The sequence below is a fragment of the Pleurodeles waltl genome, chromosome 8, assembly GCF_031143425.1.
Source record: "Pleurodeles waltl isolate 20211129_DDA chromosome 8, aPleWal1.hap1.20221129, whole genome shotgun sequence".
Taxonomy (NCBI): Eukaryota; Metazoa; Chordata; class Amphibia; order Caudata; family Salamandridae; genus Pleurodeles; species Pleurodeles waltl.
The window spans coordinates 1353006075-1353029996 of record NC_090447.1 but is presented as its reverse complement, the minus strand read 5'-3'; the positions used below and the strand labels follow the sequence as shown (position 1 = coordinate 1353029996).

The following is a 23922-nucleotide window of genomic DNA, read 5'->3' as shown; positions in this document are numbered from 1 at the left end:
AAGGCTCAAGCTTCGTGTTACAATGCCCCAGGGCACTCCAGCTAGTGGAGATGCCCGCCTCCTGGACCCAGCCCCCACTTTTGGCGGCAAGTCCAGGAGAGATAATGAGAAAAACAAGGAGGAGTCACTGGCCAGTCAGGACAGCCCCTAAGGTGTCCTGAGCTGAGGTGACTCTGACTTTTAGAAATCCTCCATCTTGAAGAAGGAGGATTCCCCCAATAGGGATAGGAATGTGACCCCCTCCCCTTGGGAGGAGGCACAAAGAGGGTGCACCCACCCTCAGGGCTAGTAGCCATTGGCTACTAACCCCCCAGACCTAAACACGCCCTTAAATTTAGTATTTAAGGGCTTCCCTGAACCTAAGATTTTAGATTCCTGCAACTACAAGAAGGACTGCCTAGCTGAAAACCCCTGCAGAGGAAGACCAGAAGACAACAACTGCCTTGGCTCCAGAAACTCACCGGCCTGTCTCCTGCCTTCCAAAGAACTCTGCTCCAGCGACGCCTTCCAAAGGGACCAGCGACCTCTGAATCCTCTGAGGACTGCCCTGCTTCGACGACGACAAGAAACTCCCGAGGACAGCGGACCTGCTCCAAAAAGACTGCAACTTTATCCAAAGGAGCAGCTTTAAAGAACCCTGCAATCTCCCCGCAGGAAGCGTGAGACTTGCAACACTGCACCCGGCGACCCCGACTCGGCTGGTGGAGAATCAACACCTCAGGGAGGACCCCCGGACTACTCTACGACTGTGAGTACCAAAACCTGTCCCCCCTGAGCCCCCACAGCGCTGCCTGCAGAGGGAATCCAGAGGCTTCCCCTGACTGCGACTCTCTGAAACCTAAGTCCCGACGCCTGGAAAAGACCCTGCACCCGCAGCCCCCAGGACCTAAAGGACCGGACTTTCACTGCAGAAGTGACCCCCAGGAGTCCCTCTCCCTTGCCCAAGTGGAGGTTTCCCCGAGGAAACCCCCCCTTGCCTGCCTGCAGCACTGAAGAGATCCCTTGATCTCTCATTGACTTCCATTGCGAACCCGACGCTTGTTCTAACACTGCACCCGGCCGCCCCCGCGCCGCTGAGGGTGAAATTTCTGTGTGGGCTTGTGTCCCCCCCCGGTGCCCTAAAAAACCCCCCTGGTCTGCCCTCCGAAGACGCGGGTACTTACCTGCTGGCAGACTGGAAGCGGGGCACCCCCTTCTCTCCATTGAAGCCTATGCGTTTTGGGCACCACTTTGAACTCTGCACCTGACCGGCCCTGAGCTGCTGGTGTGGTAACTTTGGGGTTGCTGTGAACCCCCAACGGTGGGCTACCTTGGACCAAGAACGGAACCCTGTAAGTGTCTTACTTACCTGGTAAAACTAACAAAAACTTACCTCCCCCAGGAACTGTGAAAATTGCACTGTGTCCACTTTTAAAATAGCTATTTGTGAATAACTTGAAAAGTATACATGCAATTGAAATGATTCAAAGTTCCTAATGTACTTACCTGCAATACCTTTCAAACAAGATATTACATGTTAAATTTGAACCTGTGGTTCTTAAAATAAACTAAGAAAATATATTTTTCTATACAAAACCTATTGGCTGGATTTGTCTCTGAGTGTGTGTACCTCATTTATTGTCTATGTGTATGTGCAACAAATGCTTAACACTACTCCTTGGATAAGCCTACTGCTCGACCACCCTACCACAAAATAGAGCATTAGTATTATCTATTTTTACCACTATTTTACCTCTAAGGGGAACCCTTGGACTCTGTGCATGCTATTCCTTACTTTGAAATAGCACATACAGAGCCAACTTCCTACAGCATATTACACCAAGTTCTTCAGGCCTGTGGTTCCACCAGCACAGGGTGGCCATGCATCTGGTGGGGTTTCCATATACACCTATAAAAGAATGGTCTCTGTACGGACCCAGAGGATCTCCTCCTGCTAAAACTTAAAAGTGGTAGAAATAAAGTGAAAGCAAAATCTTCATCATTTGCAATGGGTTGCAATGTGTATCTGAATCCACAACAAATTAAGAAAAGAGAAACTGGTGCAGCCCTGCTTGCTACAATTGGAGACTTAATTGAAGAAGACCCTCACCCCATGCAATATGGACTGTAAGGCATGGGGGGCAGGGGTTCCTTCAACTTAGTTTGCCTGCCATTGCAACAGACAGCAAGTGGGCATGATATGGACAACTGATATCAGAATCTTCTCAGGAAAACAGCATACATTCCGAAGAGGGACAAAAAGAGTACAGTCTTTAAGAGTAATCTAAAAAACATGGGTTTATGTATGCTGAACGGCAGTATTGGGTCAGATCGACCTGCGGCATATACTTCTCAGCTCATCATTTGGCAATCCTGGATTACTCCTGAGTCATGATTTCTGACTTCAATCAAGTAGACTTTTTGTTCATTCCGTGCAGATCTATTCTGACTTGCGGAAAGTACTTTTTCCATCAGCGTGGACTATCCACACTACAATTGTCGCTGAAGTGGAAACTGAGCCAATTAAAAAAAAAAAAAGTCAGCTGGCATTTTGGTGGTTCAGATCGTTTGATGGAGGTGATAAAGCAAGCTGATGAGTTGTACTTTTCTTCTGACAACAACAGTGTACTCTCCAAGACCTTATGGCGAGTTGCCTTGGAATGCTGAACACCGTGTCACCCTCAACTCAAATCCCACAGTCCAGTCAATGACATTATGTACCACCAAAAGATCCAGCGGAATAAGGATGACTTATCCTTAAAATAATTTGAATAGGTTACTAAGAAAAAGGAGATTTAACCCTGACAACATAATATTAATAGAGAACCTACTGAAAATAAAAGCTCACTATAAGAGACTGGATTCAGCTATACAAGGCTGTTAAGGATCGTAGTCAATCAGCACATCACTCAATATAAGCTGCAACGCATACCAAATATTGCCCCCCCCCCCACACGTCACGGTCGTATCTTAGACTGTTGTATGTGGACATTGCTATTAATTCAGCTCCCTCTAGTAAGCTAAAAGCAAGACCTCAACATGGCCAGGTGTGTGTTGCAGGCCAGTTTACTACTAGCCATTAAGTTGAATGAGTTAAACCAAACCGCAGTAAGGGTACCCCGGACCTAAATGGGATCCAGTCCTTCGCTTTTCAGCAGGCCCAAACCATAAGAGAATCTATGATGTTTTCATTTTATAACTATTGCTTCTGGGCTAACTCCATTCCAGACAGTTGGAGTCACCTTGGGTCAACGTAAAATTAATCTTTCAATGGGTGACCTCAAGTCTTCACAGGTAAGGTACTGAAGCAGGGTTGCATACTAGCCTCACTGCTTTTTAAACTTTACCTGGCAATACAGAGAAGGTTTTTGTGTCCGCTAGAGCCTGTCCCTATCCCATAATTGGCAGGATGCTCCCGGAAGATCCTACAGTGCGCGAAGGACACTATACTTTTAGATCAGAGAGCAGTGGAGCTAAACAGGTCCCTAAAAGAACAACATATTGCAAGGTAAATGGCATGAAGACAAATACCACCAAAATTAGATAATCTCCTTCAGCTGACCAATGAAGAAAAGGGGTGACTGGTATATGGACTATACGCTCAAACAGAAAGCGTTACCTCCTCCAAGTATCTAGGAGCATGGTTTGAGGAACGGGGATGGTTCAAAGCCCATAAGCACTCGAAAGTAAGGTGCAATCTCTAAGCAAGGCAATCATTCAATTATTGAAGAACTTCTCCAGGCCAGATGTCATTAAAGTTTGTAAAGTCACAGAATGCAAATTAACTCCTACATTGGTAAATGGCATCAAAGCTTTTAGAACTAGGCTGAGGGGTTTGCTGGACAAACTTGAGAACAGTACCTTCCACCAGGTATTCTGACTGACAGTCGCCACTTCCCAAGCTCAGATCCATTTGGAATTTAGTTCAACGCATTACCAGTTGATGCGCCACTCTCGATTTTTGGCAAGTTAATGGAGGCCACTTCCAATTCAATAAAAAACTCACTACAATTAACCATAACCACCAGCAACTCCCCCTGCAAATCTTATCGTGAGGAGTGGTTTGCAAGAACTACCTGCTGAAGAGAGTTTGGCAAGGGAGAAGCTCTGCAAAATAAAATCTACATAGTTAAACAGGTCAAATTGAAAATGGAGATTTGAGAAACTGAACAAAAAAATTCCAAGCCAATTTGGCTATAACCCTCTAAAATCTGCCACTCACACTGCACTTCACTTCACACAAAAAAAAGCCAATTGATGAGATTTAGGATGGGCCAATAGACCACCTCTCATCAGATTCAATCAGAAACATATTATAATCTTATTTTATTCCTCATGTTGAAGGAATGAATGACCATTACCTGTGACTACTATAGGCAGGGCTTAAACCGGCCTGACAGATATACGACCAGTGCACTGATAATCTGGTTCATAACTACCAATTTAATGTTTTAATTTACATACACTTTAGCTCACTCTGATAACTGCTGCCTCAGTGCAAAAAGCTTCATTAATAATTTTATTAACTTTTAAACACTTTTTACCTTTTTTTTTTTATAGGAGTTGGACACTTAACTTTTCTAAATATACAAGAATGGAAATGATTGTAATCAATTGGACAAAAAGATCTATTATCACATCAATAGCTACCTACTCAACATCCATGTGATTCTCAACCTTGATAATGCTCTGTCAAGGGCCTTGATATTTGAGAAGATACTGGCTTTGCTTAGGCATCATAAGCAAAACTTTACTAAAAAAAAGGTCTCAGTGACAGTGGTGGCTTCAATTCCATACAGGAGATGGTTGCTGGTTGAACACCCAAATGAACAAAGGTTTTCATTACTTTATTGATCCTCAGAGTCTGATCACTTTTATGCCTAGTATATGTGCTCTAACGCCTAAAAACAAGGAAAAACTGGCTAATCCTCAATTAGTATATTTAACTCTCCTATAATGGTATAGTTAATGGTGCAGAAACTGCACCTACACCATGGAAAGTTAATCACCTGTAGACTGCAGCACTTATGGCCTCTGCTCAAGTCTCATGGAAAACACTGCTTCAGCACTACTGTAGCCTGACAGCTGCAGTTTAAAAATAGCCTTTTTTGACAGTTAAAAATCTGACCTCCCTTTTAAATATTAATAAACCCTTTGCAGGCCTAGACTTGCCTGCTCACTATGGCAAGTCACATTTTTTCAGGTCAAGTTATTTTTAGAACCTACTCGCCCCTTCTGACGAAGAACAACTGTTCTGTTCAGTCAGAGGGTGAAGGAGCAATAAAGATGCTTTTAAATCTTGCTCGTGTCAGATCAAAGAGCGGTCAAAAGTCAAGTTTGTCTCCTTGCAATTACTTTTCATTCTGACTGCAGAGTTCCCGAATTTTATAAGGTGAACTGTCTGAACTGCTGTACAAATTGTGAAAAGAAAGGCTGTAGGATGTCAGGTTTTCTAACATACAACTGTTCAACAACTACGTTAACTGTACAAACACTTCAAATATATATTTCAGTAGTTGCGAAAGACCATTTGTGGTGCACTCATTTGGAACAAAGAAAAAGGTGACTCTGTAAACTAAAATATTTGCCTAGGAATCACACAATTTGAGAACCATTTACTGGTCAAGTGCATTACAGTTAGGGCGAGTAGGTTCAAGTTATTCTTCCTCCTATTCCTCCTCCTCAAAAAAAAAAAAAAAAAAAAAAAAAACACAACATTTGGGTTATGGCTACTCTGCAATGGGCTCAAACCAAGAGTGTTTTAAATTCACAGAGAAGAGCACAAGGGTGTAAGGAACTACTTTATTGCCTAATCTTGGGACATATGAATTAAGCAATTCAAGGACGCTACAAAAGGCTACAACAACCCACCCTGAATACAACCCAGCACCTAGCCTCTCTAAGTAGTAAGAGGTCCCCATAATAATGTAACTGATGTGAGCCAACATCTCGATTCCTTTAAGTCAACATTGTTTGGGGGGTAGGGGGTTGTTGGATGGAAAAGATCAAGCAGACGGAATGGTGAGGGAAGAGTTTAGCTGGATTGGGGTGGATAGAGTTTTGCATCTCTCTTTTGCTTGGTTTAAGTAATAAAGAAAACACCAAGGTGATACATGGCTCATTATAACAGATTACTCTGCCTCACATATAAGTACTGGTTATTTGCCTTAACGGTTTGCAAAGATGATATTCTGTACGCACAGACTCAACTCTTATGTACACCAAGAACATAACTGTCCTATGTGGAAATTCAGAGTACACATTAAAATACTAATATTGTATCAACAGGAATGTATCAGCTGGGGAAAAAAACATTATTGTTAAGTGATTAAAAATCAAATTCAATGAAGTCAGATTTTTTATAAATATTAATAAAAAAAAAAATTACTTTAAAGAAATTACCTTTTACCTGCATGAAGGTCCTAGTGGCTAATTTGCATTAAGGTTGCAGCTACTCCCAAACCTGTAGTTGGCCTGAATGATGTGTGAAAAGCCTCCCAGGAGCCGCACAATGATTGACAAGTCAACCTCCATTGGAAGGTAGGACTCCTCTGAGCATACTAGCACCCTAATTTCAAATCCTCCCCAACAGTTCAGTTTGAGCCACATGTAACCCTTTGACACACTTGAAAGGGAGCAAACAGGATGCTGGGACAACTTGTGTATTTTTTTTTTACCTGGTTGCTGCAGGACCCTGCTTGGGTCCTTCCAGACTTCTGTCTTCTAGTCTGTTTTGGGTACAAAACTTGCTTTAAACAGTATTTTGTTGTGGGCAGACACTGGTGATTTCCAGAATCCACTCCACTAAACACAGAGAGCCTTCAGAGCCCAGGTTTAGAGCGGTGAAGACTTTGCCCAGACACTGCATTTTGAGCCTCATCTGCACAAAGCCAAGCATAAACTACTGAAAACTTAAGTACACCAGGGCCTTGGAACATTTACTCCATTGGTCAGAAAGGGACTAGGAGTGTCTAATGGGAGTCCCGACCCATAGGCTGGTAAACTGAACAAAGCTGGATCCTCACTGGGCCTTCCTCAGAACAACCTCTGGTCCTGTAGAACAGAAGGACTGCACCTGCTGTTGGGGAAGGGTGGAGACAGGAATGAGTGGACCTTCTCCCACTTGTACCCAGGACAAAGAAATAGACTCAGATGGCTGACTACAGCTGCAAGAGACCTTTATCCCAAAGTGTCACACTGAGCAGTAGGAACTGGACTTCGAGAGGACCCTAGTGTTGGCTAAAGTCTGCCCCCCCCGCAGGTCTCTAAGCATGGACCTTGAGATCCAGGGGCATTAGAAGTGTACTCCTGTGACCGGCTGGGCATCAAAGTTTGGATTTTGTTTTCACATTGTTTCCTCCAGTCCAGTGGGACTTAAAAAAAAACAAAAAAACACTTTTCGAACTTTGACTTCCACCGAGAGGAATCCACTTGGTGTATCCGACCCAGGCTCCATCATAGTCGGCTTGAAATTGCACCTGGGTCCAGGCTACCGTGATTATGACTATCACTGGTGCTTTACTTTTTCCACCTAAATGTTTACAAAGTCATATTGCGGATTTCTCATATATTTGCCATTTTAGTGCCATATTGCAAATAAAATCTTTCTCTTTTTATAAATTGCAGCGGGATGTTTATTGTGTTGTGCTTTTTAATTTAACTGTTATGGTACTTCTTAAATCTTTGTAAATTTCCACTAAATTAAGTCCGTCTTCTCTGTGCCATAACTACCAGGCACATCTAAATCACTGAAATGTTTGACTGGCCCCAACATGATATAGATTTTATTAATTGTGGTGGGCACCACTCCACACTAGCAGTGGACGTTTGAGTGAGCTTGAGTGCACCTTGCAACCCTAAAATCTTCGCTACTGGATTTGATGAGACACCTATTTGGATGATAGGTTTTTGGGATGCAGGATTTTTTTTTAACTGTTTCTAGGTAGGGACTAAGCAACAAAGTCTGAAAGACACCGAGCTGTCAAGCCTTGCACCCAAAATCACAGTGAAAATAGGGTAAAGGGGACAGAACCTATCCAACAGGATACACCATTTTCCTGTATACCACCTTTGCCCTGCTGACTGAAAATATTTTATAATACAGTAATTAATCGAGCAAGTTCAACTGTTTACCCACAGGTGATCATTTTGCACTCAAGGCTTCATAGTATTTCTTTCTGTAGCCCACACTCTTAAATGTCAACTTTGAACTTGTAACCTGGGCTAAGAAAAGTGTTATGACTAACAAAGGAAAGCATGATAACGTAATAAGCAAATGGTGTGAGTGGACAACTTTTTTTTTGTGCTTATTATTTAATCTACCATGCAGTACCTAAATGTAAACCACTAACAACCTCCTAGAATAGATCACAACTCCTAAACTTCACTACCACTTGGACTTAATCCAACAAGAGGATACCTACAGGAAATGACCACTAATTATCCTGCTACTCACCCCTCTAATAAAATGGGTTCCACCGATTTAGTTCACCTAGATGTTTTGTTTTTTCACCCCGTTTGTGGACCTTTACTCTGGATGAGTCTCACTACCAGTGTGTCACACATGGTAATTACATGGTAATTGAACTGTGAGTTTACTGCCAGTGTCTGCCTCTTAAGATAATGCCACTGCGACACAAGGGTAGAGGGTACTGGGCTGCTTACATGCTAACATGCGTGCACACTTCCATAGGCTCAGTGTAGTCCAAGGGTTCCCCTTAGAGGTTGATAGTGGCAAAATTAGATAATACTAATGCTCTATTTTGTGGTAGTGTGGTCGAGCAGTAGACTTAGCAAAGGGCAGTGTTAAGCATTTGTTCTACACACACAGGCAATGAATGAGGAAAACACACTCAAAGACTTAACTCCAGGCCAATAGGTTTTATATAGAAAAAACTTTTCTTAATTTATTTTATGACCACAAGATTCAAGATTTGAGGTCAGTACAAAAAAAATCCAAGATACTTCACACAGGTAAGTATAGAACTTTAATTTAAAAAAGAAGTACACACAGTTTTGGTTAAAATAGCAAGAAGCTATTTTAAAAGTGGACAGTGCAAACATCAACAGTTCCTAGTGGAGGTAAGTTTGATTAAGTTTTTCAGGTAAGTAAAGCACTTACACAATCAGACTCCTGGGCATAGGCAGCCCACTGTTGGGGGTTCAAGGCAACCCCAAAGTCACTGCACCAGCAACACAGGGACAGTCAGGTGCAGAGGTCAAATGAGGGTCCAAAACACACAGGCGCTGAAGAACAGGGGTGCTCCGTTCCTAGTCTGCTTACAGGTAAGTACCTGTGTATCCTCAGGGAGCAGACGAAGGGGGTTTTGTAGAGCACTGGGGGTGGGGCAGGGAGGACACACAAGCCCCCAACACACAACCTCAGCGACACAGGGGCAGCCAGGTGCAGTAGGCAAAGTAGGCGTCGGGTTTGCTATTGAAAGCAATAGCGGGACCCGGGGGTCACTTAGGCGATGCAGGAAGGACACAGGGGGCTTCTCGGGCCAGCCACCGACTGGGCTAGGATGAGGGCCACCTTCTGGTCATTCCTGCACTGGTAAGTGGTTCCTTTCGGTCTTGGGGTTTCGAGTCAGGTGCTACAGTACCTGCAGGGGGAGGTGAGAAGCACCTCCACCCAGTACAGGCTTTGTTCCTGGTCATAGAGTGACAAAGGCACTCACCCCATGTGGCCAGAAACTCGTCTGGTTGTGGCAGGCTGGCAGAAACTGGTCAGCCTAGCACTAGGAGTCTGACTGGTATTCAGGGGGCATCTCTAAGATGCTCTCTGGGTGAATTTTACAATAAATCCCACACTGGCATCAGTGTGCATTTATTGTGCTGAGACGTTTGATACCAAACTTATCAAATTTCAGTGTAGCCATTATGGAACTGTGGAGTTCGTAATTGACAGACTCCCAGACCATATACTCTTTATGGCTACCCTGCACTTACAATGTCTAAGGTTTTGCTTCCACACTGTAGGGGTATAGTGCTCATGCAACTATGCCCTCACCTGTGGTATAGTGCACCCTGCCTTAGGGCTGTAAGGCCTGCTAAAAGAGGTGATTTACCTATGCCATAGGCAGTGAGAGGTGGGCATGGTACACTGAGGGGAGTGGCATGTCGACTTAGTCATTTTCTCCCCACCAGCACACACAAGCTGTGAAGCAGTGTGCATGTGCAGAGTGAGGGGTCCCCAGGGTGGCATAATACATGCTGCAGCTCTTAGAGACCGTCCCTAGCCACAGGGCCCTTGCTTGGTACCAGGGGACTTATCTGTGTGACAGGACTGTGCCAATTTTGGGAGCAAATGTACAGTTTAGGGAAAGAACACTGGTGCTGGGGCCTGGTTAGCAGGGTCGCAGCACACTTTCAATCATAACTAGCATCAACAAAAGGCAAAACGTTAGGAGGTAACCATGCCAAGGAAGGCATTTCCTTACACTGAGCATGTGTGAGTTCCGTCATGTTTAGTCTGGTAATTGTGATCAGGTAGCCTGGCACAGAAAGAACCCTGACAGGATAGGTGTTGACCAGAGGTAGGCCTTATAATATAATATAGGTCAGTTGAGTATAGTGGATTATATATAGTGTCCCTGTATTATACCCATAGGGGAAATCTGCCTTAAGTGCAGTTTTACTCCACTTAGAGCTACACTGTCCATTGAGAACTTGCAAGTCCTAGTAACCTACGTGTACCTCTTGTCTACAGCTATCATATGTCTCTGGATCAGCTCAGAATCAGATTCCAGTTCTATGTCCCCCCTGCCGAGCCAAGATAATTACTTTTCTCGCTAGCAGAGCGAACCAAGGTCTCCTCACATAAAAGTAGCAATTATCAGTGCTTGATTGAGCACCTGAGAGGGAAAGAGACGGGAGGAAGATCTGCATCTGGTAATTACCTATCACACTGCTTTTGGGTTGGGACAGCCATAGCCCACTGAACAAAGGAGGAAGGCCAGACATTTTGAGCCAATACAGAAGGGGTTTCCCTTTGACGTTTTGGTAGGAAAGCATCTGGCAGTGATGTCAGCTAGGTGTGGAGCCGAGGCACTCGCAGGAGCTCTGCATATAGGCAACTTGCCAGCCGCATACTGTACTGTCTCAGACTGATGCGCAGGCAGGTTGGGACTGGGGTGGACAGATAATGCGGCATCTTGCGATTGGCCAGGGGTGCCTGGCCTTTAGAACTTTCTCCTTACACTTGAAAACCGCTGTACAAGGGAGTGGCAGCGAGGGAGACCGTGGACCTCAACAGCAGTAACACAATGGACAACTGGAAGAAAAGGCGACCTGATGGGTCAAGGACGGTCTGCAGCTGACCCTAGGACTGAATGTCTCTCTCCAGGGCCAGTGATGCTGGCCCCTTACACTCTTACACTCCTCTGTGGACCAGTTTGGAGCAAGGAGGTGGGGAGAGGGAGAGAGGGCGTCAGGGGAATGGGAGGGGGTTTGGGTGTGGGCTTGGGCTTCTGTGCCCCAGCAGGAAGAGAGGAGCACTTGAGTCAGGCATAGGAAAGCAGTAAAACCAGCTCATCCGCCTCCTGAAAACACTCCAGGTGACTAGAGCTCACCAAAAGGAGTGAAGTGAGTCCCAGATCATTTAAATCATCCCACTGGACCAGAGTTATGTGACCTTTGACCCCCATTTCGAAATCAGTAGGATCCAGCAGTCCAAGGAGATGAGACACCCTTCCACCCTCCCCTGTCCGAAGAGGCTGCACATATTCATTCAAGTGCAGATTTAATGGATTTAGGAGGAAGGATCGGGGAAGAGAACAAAGGTCACCGCTAAGAGCTGCCTTCAACAACCTTTAGAAACAGTAATTTAGCACAAAAATAACTTGTTTGGTTGCTGAGAGGACAGAAGCTGCTAAAAGGGCAGGCTTAGAAACTATTCCCTGAACTGCTAATGAGACTGGCGAGCAAGTGAAGTCAGCCGCAAGGACCGAGCCAACCCCTCCATTAAGCAAGTCAGTACTAAATCAGACTTCCCTCTAAATAGGCAGACTCTATAAAAAAACATTGTCCATAAGATACGCTGGAACAAAACATGTCTAAGGTCGATCCATGTATGGTGGTGGTTGGCTCACAGATGATTCCACAGAGTTCAGGACACAGCGGAGGATCTCCTTGGCTGAGTCTTGCACATCATGATCACCATCTGTGAAATGATTGGGTAAATTGCCCAGACGGATTGGGACTAACAAGTGTTATCTCCCACAGGACAATGTAGTAACAAGCCAGAAGTTAAGCTCCATTCATGGAATGAAGGGTGAGGCTCCTTGAAGTGAAGACCATCTTCCCCAATACCTTGAACCTCTTCAATTTCCTGGCAGGAGGAGTAAAAACAAAGGACTTCGGCTTTGTTTAGAAGAGGAGGATGCCTGGACTATAAGACTCTCCAGCAAAGGGTGAGCAGGCAGACATTTTGGATTCCCAGGGAATGGCAACAAATGACCTGGTGGTTCACCACAGAGGAAGATGAAGAGCTTGCTCTAAGTGACCAAAATATGGTCCATTTAATCTTTATTAAAGGGGAGCAAGGGTTCAACAAAAGGGGATACCAGCGGCAGAATCTTTAACACAAAGGACCTATCCCTCAAGTAAAACGGATGTTGAGAAGCAAAAGAATCTTTGTTGCTATGGATCTTGAACTTTTTCCTTGAGGACTTGTCCTTGGAAGCAGCCTTTTCCGATGACATTCTGGCCACAAAAAAAAAAAACTAACAGACATGAGTGCACCGGGATTGCAAAGGCGATCTGCTGTGCCACCTAGTGGCACAGGCGAGATATTTTAAGTTTCTGGACGCATTCTGTTACCTAGAAGAGATTCAATAGGTAAGGAATCTGCAAGCAAAAGAAACCCTACAAAACTCCACCTTCTGAAAATCAGAATGAAACGTTCTCTTCTGTTTTCACTGCAGCTAACCAATATTGTGCAGTATTTACATAGATGAAGAAGCGCCATGTATTATTATATAATAATAATAAAGCCAAGTCGGTGTTCTGCATGTTACTATATCCTTACCTCTAAGTATTGATGAAATACTGAGAAAAGTGGCCATGTTCTTCCGAGCAAAAGTGCCAACATAGACTTTGCTGTATCAATATCAAGGCTTCGTTGGTCCTTTTCCTAGAATGCAAACACAAAATTAACACAACTGCAATACACAACAACATACTAAAATATCTAACAATAAAACTGACTTACCCTGGCAAAATCAAAGGCATATCTGTATATGTTCTTAAAAGATGGAATATCATTCAGTTGTGAACGTAAATAATCAAATTTGCTTTGTAACTTTTCTGTGCAGTCACACCTTAAGAAAATATAAAAAAAATGTTGTGTAAAACAAACTTCGGATACTAACAAACATTGGTTATCACTACAATCAGGTTTATGACTTATGGAAAATATAAATTAGTGTGCCAGAAATATTTATATCATAAGCAATATCACTATAGCCTTAACCCACTGCTAAGGGCTATACTGGTTGTTAAAGGCCCTAAGCCAGAGCTATAAGAGAGAGGGTCTTCAACAACCAGTATAGCCTGAGGCAGAGAGCTACAAGGCTATTAGAAAATTACACCACTAATGGTAGAACGTTCAAGATTAAAAAGGGAGAAACATAATGACAAACATTGGAATTTCGGAGCTCCGGGCTTATACCAGCCATTATAAGCCAGGAGCTACTCCATTGTAGTCAATGGAGGTCTCAACATTCCAATGTCCCGATACAAGTCAACAACATTTTTTGTTTTAAATGATTAACTGGGGGGGGGGGGACTTTGGAGTTGTGGGCGCAGAGGGGTACCCTTCTGTGCCAGTGCTGCCTGAGGCTAGAAGCGGTTTCCTCCATACTGACGTGCCTTGCAGCAGGAGGAAGAGAGGCCTGAGATCCCGGTCAGGGACGGGAGAGGACATCGCATCGCCACTGAGGTACCCTGCGCCCCCCCATGAAAGCAAGTAAGTGTGGGCCCAGGCAGTCACCGTGACTAGAAACGTCACAAAGGAGGATAACTGGGTGCTGGTGTCGAGTAGTGGCCCCGATCAGGTGACGCCCCCGTGTTTGCCAGGGAGGGCGGGCTTGGCATACGAAGGCAGAGGATTTAAAGCTCACGTGCGGCAAGAGGTGCTTTCTGGGCGTGGGTTCCAGACATAGAAGTTACCGTGCATCCCCGAGCCCGCTGCTACCGGTGGAGGTGTTGTGGATACGTGGGCAACTGATCCGGCGATCTGCGCCTGGGCCTGTGAAACATGGCGACGGCTAAGTCTAAGCGAGAGTGGTCAGTGAAAGACACGCTGGCAGGTGCCCGTATGACCGTGAGTGGCATGGCCGAAGACTCACCGGCGACAAGACTTCCAGAAGGTCGCCTGGAAGTGGCGCTGATGGTGGCTCGCCGGTCACAAAGGTTTTTTTTACTTCCCTTTTTGACTCACTTCGTAGCAATATACAGGACTTGCGACGGGACATATCCCAGGAGGTGAAGGAGTTGAGAGGAGAGGTGACCTCCTTGGGAGAGCGTGTCTCGCAACTGGAGGATGGTGAGATTCCTCGTGGTGAAGAACTAGCGGGCCTGCAGCAGGAGGTTGTCCGTCTCCGAGAGCAGCAAGAACATTTCCAGCTAGCAGTCGAGGATCTGGAAAATCGCTTGAGGAGACAAAACATCCGCATCAGGGGGGCCCCGGTGGGGGCGGAGAAGGAGGACATCGGGGACTATGTGAAGGGCCTGTTTCGTTCTCTGCTTGGCCCGGATGAGACGCAGGAGATAGCCCTGGATAGAGTGCATCGAGTTAGCCGAGGTGGCGGCCCCGGGGACCGCCCCCCGGACATCCTGGCCTGCCTTCACGACTTTGTCCTCAAAGAACGGATTTTGCAGCGAGCCCGCACTCTTCAGAAGGTACTCTTTAGAGGACATGAACTTCAACTATTCCATGACCTTTCTGTGCGTACGTTGCAAAGGAGGAGAGAATTCAGACCGATCACAGAACACCTGCGGGCGCACAACGTTTCTTTTTTTTGGGGTCACCCATTCCGCCTGGTCTTTCGCTGGGAGGAGCAGCTCCGGCATCCGTCTGCCTCGGAGCTGAGATCGGAGAGGGAATCCGCTCTGAGTAGTGTGGCAGCTGGAACTTTGGCATAGAGAAGAGAGCTCGGAGGTGTCCTGATTGGTGGTTAACCTTGCTGCGAACGGCATGTCGGCCGTTGGAGGGGGTCGGGGCGGCGGGGGTGTAGGACGTGGATTACCACACATGGCTGGTTCTACTGCCCTCTGGAGACTTTTCCTCGTGAGGAAGGATGTGCAAGGACTTATGTTTTGTGCACCTGTTGTGCGTAATGGTTGATTGTTGTTGGGTTTCCCGGCGGGACCGTCATTTAAATGGAGATTCTCCCAGGGCTTGTGGTTATAGGTGGGGTAGCTCTGGCACGGGGATTTTCTTCCTGCGCTTTCTCCTCCTCTTTGCTTGTGACTTAACTTAGCCTATGCTTATTAAATGTATGAGCTTGAATGTTCGTGGGCTTAATAATCCCACCAAGAGGCTGGCCGTCCTGTCCACCTTAGAGAGCACAGGCTGTCACATATGTCTGCTTCAGGAGACGCATCTCGTCCCGAAAGACACCTATCGCATGCGCTCTAGGTGGTTCCCTAGGCAGTTTTGGTCCTCGGTAGCAACAAAGCACGCGGGGTGGCGATCCTATTGGCGCGCTCATTCCCGGGTGAGGTAGTGTCCAAACTCCATGAGATACAAGGGAGGCTTCTGGCCATGCGACTGAGATTGGGGGGCTTTTCCTTCACTATTGCCTCTTTGTACGCGCCTAACTCTCAGCAGAAAGCTTTCTTAAAACGAGCCTTGACTCCGCTGTTGCAGTCCCCAGATGGCGCTATTCTGGTCGGGGCGATTTCAACTTGGTGATGGATGGGGGGGGGGGGGGGGGGGGCTGGACCGTTTAGGCCACAGGTGGGGGCAGACAGGGTCTATAACCGAGGCTGGCCGTCTTTGGCTGAGTGAATGTGGCTTGGTGGATGTGTGGCGTAGGGCTCATCCCAAGGGAAGAGATTACTCTTTCTATTCGGCAGCGACTAAGACATATGCTCGCCTAGACCTCTTCTTGGTCTCGCAGGAACTTCTATCCTGGATTAAGGACTCTTTGATCGAGCCTCGGTCTCTTTCGATACCACGCCCCGGTTACTGTGGTCGTTCACACGAATACGGAGCGAGTGAGTGCGGCGGGTTGGCGGTTTAGGGACTCAATGCTTCAGAACGTTGTAACAGTGCAAGAAATCCGCAAGGTTATAATAGACTACCTCGACCGGAATGACGATGGGACCACTGACGAGGTGACGCTGTGGGAGGCACTGAAGGCTGTCGTTAGGGGAGGGGAGGTGATGTCGCTCTCAGCTAGAGATAACAGGGCAAGGAGACTCCTTAGAGCAGATCTGGAATGGCGGGTGGGCGAGCTGGAGCATTCACATAAACGCACCGGGGCACAGAGTTTGGCGCGAGCTTGAGAAAGTAAGGAAACCGCTGAGAGGGCTGGACTGGGACAGGGCAGAATAAGCAGTGGCACGCGCCTTAAACATAAGTACTATGTGGGTAGTAACTGTGGGAAGCTACTGGCGCACAGGTTGCGAGCACAGCGAACGGCGTCAATGATACAAGTAGTTTGCTCCTCCTCGGGGGCCGAAGCATGCACAAGTGACCAAATAGCGGACGCCTTGGCGGAGTTATATCAGGCTTTATATCAGGCTGAGGAGCCCGGTTCTTCTTCTCCAGAGGCCTTTCTAGAGGGTATAGCAATTACACCTATGCCGGAGGGGGATTTGGCTTCTTTGGAGCAACCTATAAGGGCGCAAGAGGTTATATCAGCAATTTCACGCTTGCAGACCGGGAAATCGCCTGGGCCAGACGGCTTCTCTGCACTCTTTTATAAGACCTTAAGCGTGGAACTCGTCCCAGTCTTGGTGTGACTTTTTAATTCCTTTCGACGCTCGGGGGCCCTCACGCGTAGTATGCTTGATGCCACTATTGTGGTAATTCCGAAGCCGGGAAAGGACCCCGAGGATTGCGCTTCATACAGGCCGATCTCGCTCCTAAATAATCGATGCTAAACTATTTACAGGCATATTGGCGCATCGTCTAAACTACTATATGCCCGGCTTGGTTGATCCGGATCAGGCGGGATTCATACCGCGTCGATAATACCAAACGATTGCTCCATTTATTGGACAAAACGGAACGCTCTAGAAGGGAGGCGCTTTTCCGCTCTATTGATGCTGAAAAGGTGTTCAACAGGGTTCATTGGCCATACCTGTTTAAGACGCTAGAGCGTTTCGGGTTGGGCCCTGGTTTCATGGCTTGGATTCGATGTATCTACCGAGCGCCCCGTGCAGCGGTACGGGTTAACGGGATGCTCTCTTTGCCATTTTCGGTTCAAAGAGGAACACAGCAGGGGTGCCCCCTCTCGCCACTTTTGTTTGCTTTGTATATGGAACCTTTGGCTCAGCGGCTTCGTGATGACCCTCGGATTGCGGGCATTAAGTTTGGGGGAAGATAGGCATCTCATCTCATTATACGCGGATGATGTGATCCTTACCTTGGCGGAACCTACGACCTCGCTGCCTGCGCTAATGCATGTACTTGAGGAATTTGGACGGGTCTCGGGTTTCCGAATCAATATGCTAAAGTCGCAGGCTATGAGTAGGATTATCAGCGCTGAACTCGAAAAGGATTTGAGGGGCCGATTCCCCTTTATATGGTCTTCCTCAAAGCTTCCATACTTGGGGGTGGAGTTGGGTCCTACATTTGCCCGTACAGCATCGTTGAATTATATGAATCTGACGCGGGAGGTAAAGGATCTGGAGAGCTGGGGGAGGCTTAAATTGTCCTGGTTGGGCCGGGTGGCGGCCGTTTAGATGACCATCTTGCTGCGAGTATTGTATGTATTTCAGGCACTGCCGGCGGAACCCCCGCCGCGAACAATAACAGCCCTTCAGACGGCGGTCCTAAGATTTATATGGGAGGGGAAGGCTGCGAGGCTACCACGAAGACTGATGTACCGCCCTAAGCAGCAGGGGGGAATGGCTGTTCCTTGCCCCCTGAGATACTTTCAGGCCGCACAATTGCGTTTCCTATTGGAGTGGAACCGCCCGTCCTCCGAGAAGCACTGGTGTTTCATGGACCAGGCGGTGGTGGTCTCACATATTTGGAAGGAGCCCTGGCTAAAGCGCCGCCACAGAGCCCGTGGGTTGTACGCATCCCCGGTCACAGATGTGTCAATGCGGGTGTGGGACCGCATGGCCAGTCGCTTGGGCCCGACGACCTTTCCGTCCCCCAATGACCCCTCTCTGGGTGCGAATCCTGATTTCGGTCCAGGCCTTCAAGACGAGGCGCTTCGTCGTTGGCATGCAGGGGGTTGTAAAAGGGTTGGCTGTTTCTTTGATGAACAGGGTGTGATCCCCTTTGACCAGATGAGGGAGACATGGCTTGTCGGAGGCAGACAGGATGATGTACTATCAGATACGACATTGGGCCCTGTTGCCTGCCAATAGATCGTCAATAGATAGGCCCTTAACACCATTTGAAAAATGGATTATAACAAAAAAGGATAAGCGATTGATCTCTGAGCTTTATGCTCTCCTGCGAGGGGGGGGGTCCGACCGCCCAAAACTAAGGGATAGCTGAGATGGGAGAGGGAGCTGGAGAGAGAACTCTCAGAGGAAGAGTGGGAGAGCATCTTTTACAGAACACATCACACTGCTTATAATTCAGCGGGAACAGAGTCAGCTTATAAAGTGGCATCCTACTGGTACTATACTCCGGCAAGGATCCATGCCTGGGATCCAGTTAAGTCAGATTTGTGTTGGAGAGGGTGTGGGATGTCCGGTTCGTCGTCCACCTCCTATGGCACTAACCCTAAGCTCCATCGGTACTGGGAGAGTATATTAGATACTCTTGACTCGGCTTTCGACACTCCTATACCTAGATTTCCTGCGTACATCTTGCTGGGCCTTCCCAATGCGCTTACCTTCCCTTTGAGGTCAATGAAAAGTAGACAGATGGCCTTCGTGTTAAATGCAGCCATACAGCTGTTGTTGAGTAGGTGGGGGTCCAATCAGATCCCGACGCCAACACTATGGCTTCATAAGCTATGGTTTATTCTCGCCATGGAAAAACGTACCCTGTCCTCATTGCAGGATAGTGAAGATTTTAAGGAACTGTGGCAACCATTCTTACAAATACTGTAGAAGGAGTTCATGGCACTAACATGCCCAACTTACTTGAGGGTTTTGAAGCTGATTTGAGGGTGGAGAAAAGGGTGTGCTATGCTTGCTCGTATCCGGGGCCGTGACTATGCAGATACAAGTCCTGGAGAAGTACGATATTGATGCGACTTTGTATGCCAACTGTGTGGAAACTATGTTTGATGTTTTTATTTATGTTTTCATTTAGTTTTTCCTTGTCTTACTGATTTGCATAGAGCACATTGTATGTTATTGCAACGGTCTTATGTAGTGTTGCATATGCATTGTTTATAATTGAAATACAAATAAACAGATTTGATACATAAATGATTAACTGGTTGCTAAGAGAACTGATTACTAAAACAAAGGCTTGGTGGGCTGTGCCTGAAGATATGAAAAACATCAACGAGGCGTTCTCTTCCCCACCAAAGACCTACTGCTACAAATACTTTTAGTTCTCAAAGCCTCAGTTTCCACCAGAACTACAGAGGAGTATTAGACCCCCAATACTTATATTAATAAAATAAATACAAATATTTTCTTAGGAGCCAGACAGAAGCACGTTCAAATACCAGGGATGCTTAGTTTTGAGTCAACCTCATACCTCTTCCTTCCACTACCCTACCAGCTCATTATACGTTTTTTTTTTATTCCTGCATCCACCCCAATCCATATTTTTCACCTCACTGCTCCCGTTCCTCTCTTTGTTTGTCCAGCATCAAAATCAGATGAGAAATACAACCCAGTCCCCAAAAAAGGCGTGCCGGTTCACACTACACAACCTTACATTTTATCATTACCAGAAAGGTAGAGGAGATAGTGTACTCCCCATGCATCCAAAGCCCATAATGTGGTGGTCGGACAAGTACCCTAATTCCCTCATACATGTGTAATTCAGATGTCCATAATGGAAAGACATGCACGGAAAAGCCCAAGTGTCCCCCTCAGGTGACAATTATTCAGTTTAGGCATACACACTATTAGATAAGTATTTAGGTAAATGAGTTCTAGGGATTAAAAGAAGAAATGGTAGTTATACTCTTAGAGGCAGTAGTCATTCATCAAGGTTGATGAAGGACTCCTCTCACTCCTAGAAAATTAAAAGCACAATTATCTTCCTCCTTATGGATGGTTTGTTGATAACTTTATTGCCATCTTCACATCAATCTTTCTCAGATTAAACTCATTCAGTGATGCTGTCAGAATGAACTTTCCTTCCTCCAAAAAGGGTGCTAAAATAGATCATGCAAGCCTCGCCTTTCAGAACCATGGCCACCTCCTGCCTTTGCTTCTGACACTTCAAGAAATGAGCAGCTCAGAGGCAAGATGCTCCTAAGATTTGAACGAGCTTTGCATGTGTCCTCAGCAATGGAGTTCTTGTACTCAATGAAGACCGCAAATCTGTCAACCATCTGCAATATTTCACACAATGTCCGTGTGCCAACTCTGAAGGCCAGAGGCATAGCAGACTGTGCAATAAAATAGGTAATTATAAAACCCAATCACAAAAAACAAAATGTTAAGCTATTTACGAAACTTTAAGTACAGCTTCAACTGTTGGAAAATGTCCATAAAATAAGGCATCACTCTCAAAGGTTTTAACCACATCATTATAAGTAATTAAATAAGGAGCTGAGCAATTAAATCCAACAATAAATTAAAATAAAATTACTAAAAAAATTGATTGCCAAAGTAAATAATGTTAAAAGGTGAGTAAAAGGAAGAGTGCAATCAACATATATGTAGAATGCACATACACATAAGCAGATAGGAGGGACAGCCCAGGCACATCTTTCAAATCATTCTGACACCAAACTTGGTATTTTTCTAAAGGAGCTTCAAAATCTTCAGGTCTGCATGTCCTTTAAAATCAGTGGCCCCTCAAACATATGTGCGTTCTTGTGTTCCATTTGCACTATTATAGCTAGTTAAAATTTGAAAAGATGCCTCACCTCCCATCTTATGGTAAACAAAGGTGAACCCAAAAAATAACTGAATATAACAGTATTCAAATATTCGATGAGGAAACAATATCAAGAGTATAACATTATTTAGTCCTGCACTGAACACCTACTCTAACAGCCAAAATATTTTAACAGTCAATGTAAGATTATACAATTGGACGTACAAGAAAACTAAAAAAAGGCTCTTACTGCAAAGAGGACATCCCCTTCAACCATTCTTCCTTGGTAAAAAATCCCATGCTTTCGGCCTCCAGCTTCCAGGCTAAAACTAACATAATAATCTGAAAAAGCAAAAATGCAACAACAAAATAAGCATACATAATACACAGTAAAAACCCATTGTGAGTATTAAAATCAGAAAAGGTGTATACATGCAATTAACCATTAGTAGCATTTTCCATACAGTTTTAAATGTACACAGCGATTTACTATGCGGTTTTCTTAATTAATGGAGAGTTGCTTGGTCTGTGCTAAAAGAAAGGGTTAACTATGTGCAGATCTATTTAAGTTACAGGTACTGAAGAATTACTATTACAGTTTAGACCAGCACTGCACCATTCACCAACACAAATGCTCTTCAACAGATAAAGCAGTAAAATCACAGTCATGACCAGATAAGGTAAGCGGCATTAATCCCAAAAGGTTTTACAGAACTTGAATGGTATTCCAGTGTGTTTACTGGTGTGCCTGTGTCAGTTTGTGGATATTTCTCCATGAAGTTGTTGTAGAAGGGCAGAGAGGTGGTTTCTGCGGCGCTGGTTCTTGTAAGCCAGTGTAACAGAAGAATCAGTTTGTTTCACAAATTAATTAATTCGGCTGAGAACACTTGAGCGATTAACGCTATCTAGACCAATCAGTCCATTTGAGCCTGCTTGGTGTAGTAGGGTACTCTCTTCTCTTCCTCTCAAGAGAACCCTAAAGAAATTAATGTGTTTGTTTTAAGTTAAAGCTCAAGCCTTACTACTACAAATGGTATCATGCCAGAAAACTGCTACCAAAGTCTGTAAACTGGATGAAAAAGTGGATTTCGAACCTTGGGCCATGGTTCGTAAATGTTCAACAAAAACATCAGAACCTAAATGATAATGTCCTTTAGAAAAGAAAACTTTCGCCATGTGGTTTATTCACGCAATGTTAAGAATTTAATTCACATTCTATTATTCACCTTGAAAAGTATCTTTCAAATAACAAGGATCATCATTTTAGCATTTTTTTTTTATTTTTTATTGAGAGCTCTCTGTCACCTGCATGTCCAGTTAGGATTCAACTGGCAACAATGCAGACCGGATTAACAACCCATACTCCCAGACAAACGTATATTTCTGGCAGTATACATAACTGTCACAACCGCCTGGGATCAGACAATGTCAAAAGAGAATACTGAAATATACCTTAGGCAGGTAAACACGTATCTGAGAGGGAACAGAAAGATTATTTGTTAATAAGAATAATAATATAAATGTGAGCTTTTAGATCAGAGTGAGAGGGCATCCACCAAAAAAAATCCACAAGCTTACAATAATTTCACTGGGTTTGTTGCTTTTAACTTAGGCAAAAGGCATCACTTCTAAGTGGCGAAAGGTTTAAGATCTGAATTTTTTCAGATGCGATATGCATTGCATACTTCTTACTCAACTGGATGTAGGTCAAACAAGACCAGCAAAACTTTGTTCAATGAATACATATCAAGTTTTACACTGCTGGTACCAACAGCACCAGGCAGTTTTAAATCACTGTGTATATACTTGTATTAAACAATACAGAACACAGAAAAGTTGTTGAGAAGGAAAGATGCCTCCTGAATAGATGCTTTGAAAAGTTTATCACTGTGTGGGATGAATAACAACATTGATTTCATGAGTTATCTTCAATAGTAAAATAGAAAATGGGTGATTCTAATATATAGGAAAGCCCCTTTAAAATTACTGCTATTGGCAGGCAGTATTCATATGATGATACAAAAACCAAGGAAATTAATGAGAATTATTTTCTGTTCTTCTTAAAGAGTTATTTGTAGGGGTATTTTAACATGCAGCGATAAACATAATCCTTTCAGTGCATTATGAGTGATACTTAAAGGACACCTAACCTATGTGTATAATAAGGTAAAATATAGGGCTCTATAAATAATAATCTAATTAAAAAAAATATTTAATAAGTGAACCTTAGGGCAACACACCTCACTGTAAAGTACCCTTTACATAGCATAGATGAGAACTGTCAGATCTCAAGTACAGCATGAGTGAACTATTTAAAAAAGATTGACTTCATTAAATTCTAACCATTGAATGATAGGCAGCTGTTTTTTTGCCTTGGATTTAAGACAATAACCTAATGAAATATTCTAACAAATGGAAAAGCTGTTATATATGCACAAACAGGAAATCTGCTGGAAATGAAACTTACATTTTCAGGCTCAACACCAATGTCTTCACAAAATTTTTCCATTGCTTCTGGACCTAAAACGTCATCAGGACCTAAAATAAAAATAAATAAAAAAATAGTTTATTAAGAGCGAAAATACCCCCACATTTTGGTGTGTGGGATTAGACAGGGGAGCTGTGAAAAGTGAAGTCACATTTAGCCACTGGGGAAATACACACTATTACGATCCCAAGGCATTTCCATCATCTCCTATGCTGGTGAAAAAGACAACCATCTCCAGATCCAACTTCAGCTCCATGACCAAGGTAGCAGACTGGATGAGAACAAACTGCTTGAAGGTCAATTC

General features: G+C 44.8%; 1 protein-coding gene across 2 annotated transcripts in view; it reads right to left on the bottom strand.

Annotated features, from left to right (window-relative positions):
- DCUN1D5 (defective in cullin neddylation 1 domain containing 5) overlaps positions 1 to 23922 on the bottom strand; it is a 109357-nt gene that overhangs the window by 34264 nt on the left and 51171 nt on the right. For both annotated transcript variants that reach the window (XM_069202359.1, XM_069202360.1), the window contains exons 4-7: positions 23598 to 23668; positions 21381 to 21472; positions 13193 to 13301; positions 13010 to 13114 (exon numbers count right to left, since the gene is read on the bottom strand). In XM_069202359.1, coding sequence (XP_069058460.1) covers positions 13010 to 13114; positions 13193 to 13301; positions 21381 to 21472; positions 23598 to 23668 — 377 coding nt within the window. The remainder of the gene's footprint in view (positions 1 to 13009; positions 13115 to 13192; positions 13302 to 21380; positions 21473 to 23597; positions 23669 to 23922) is intronic.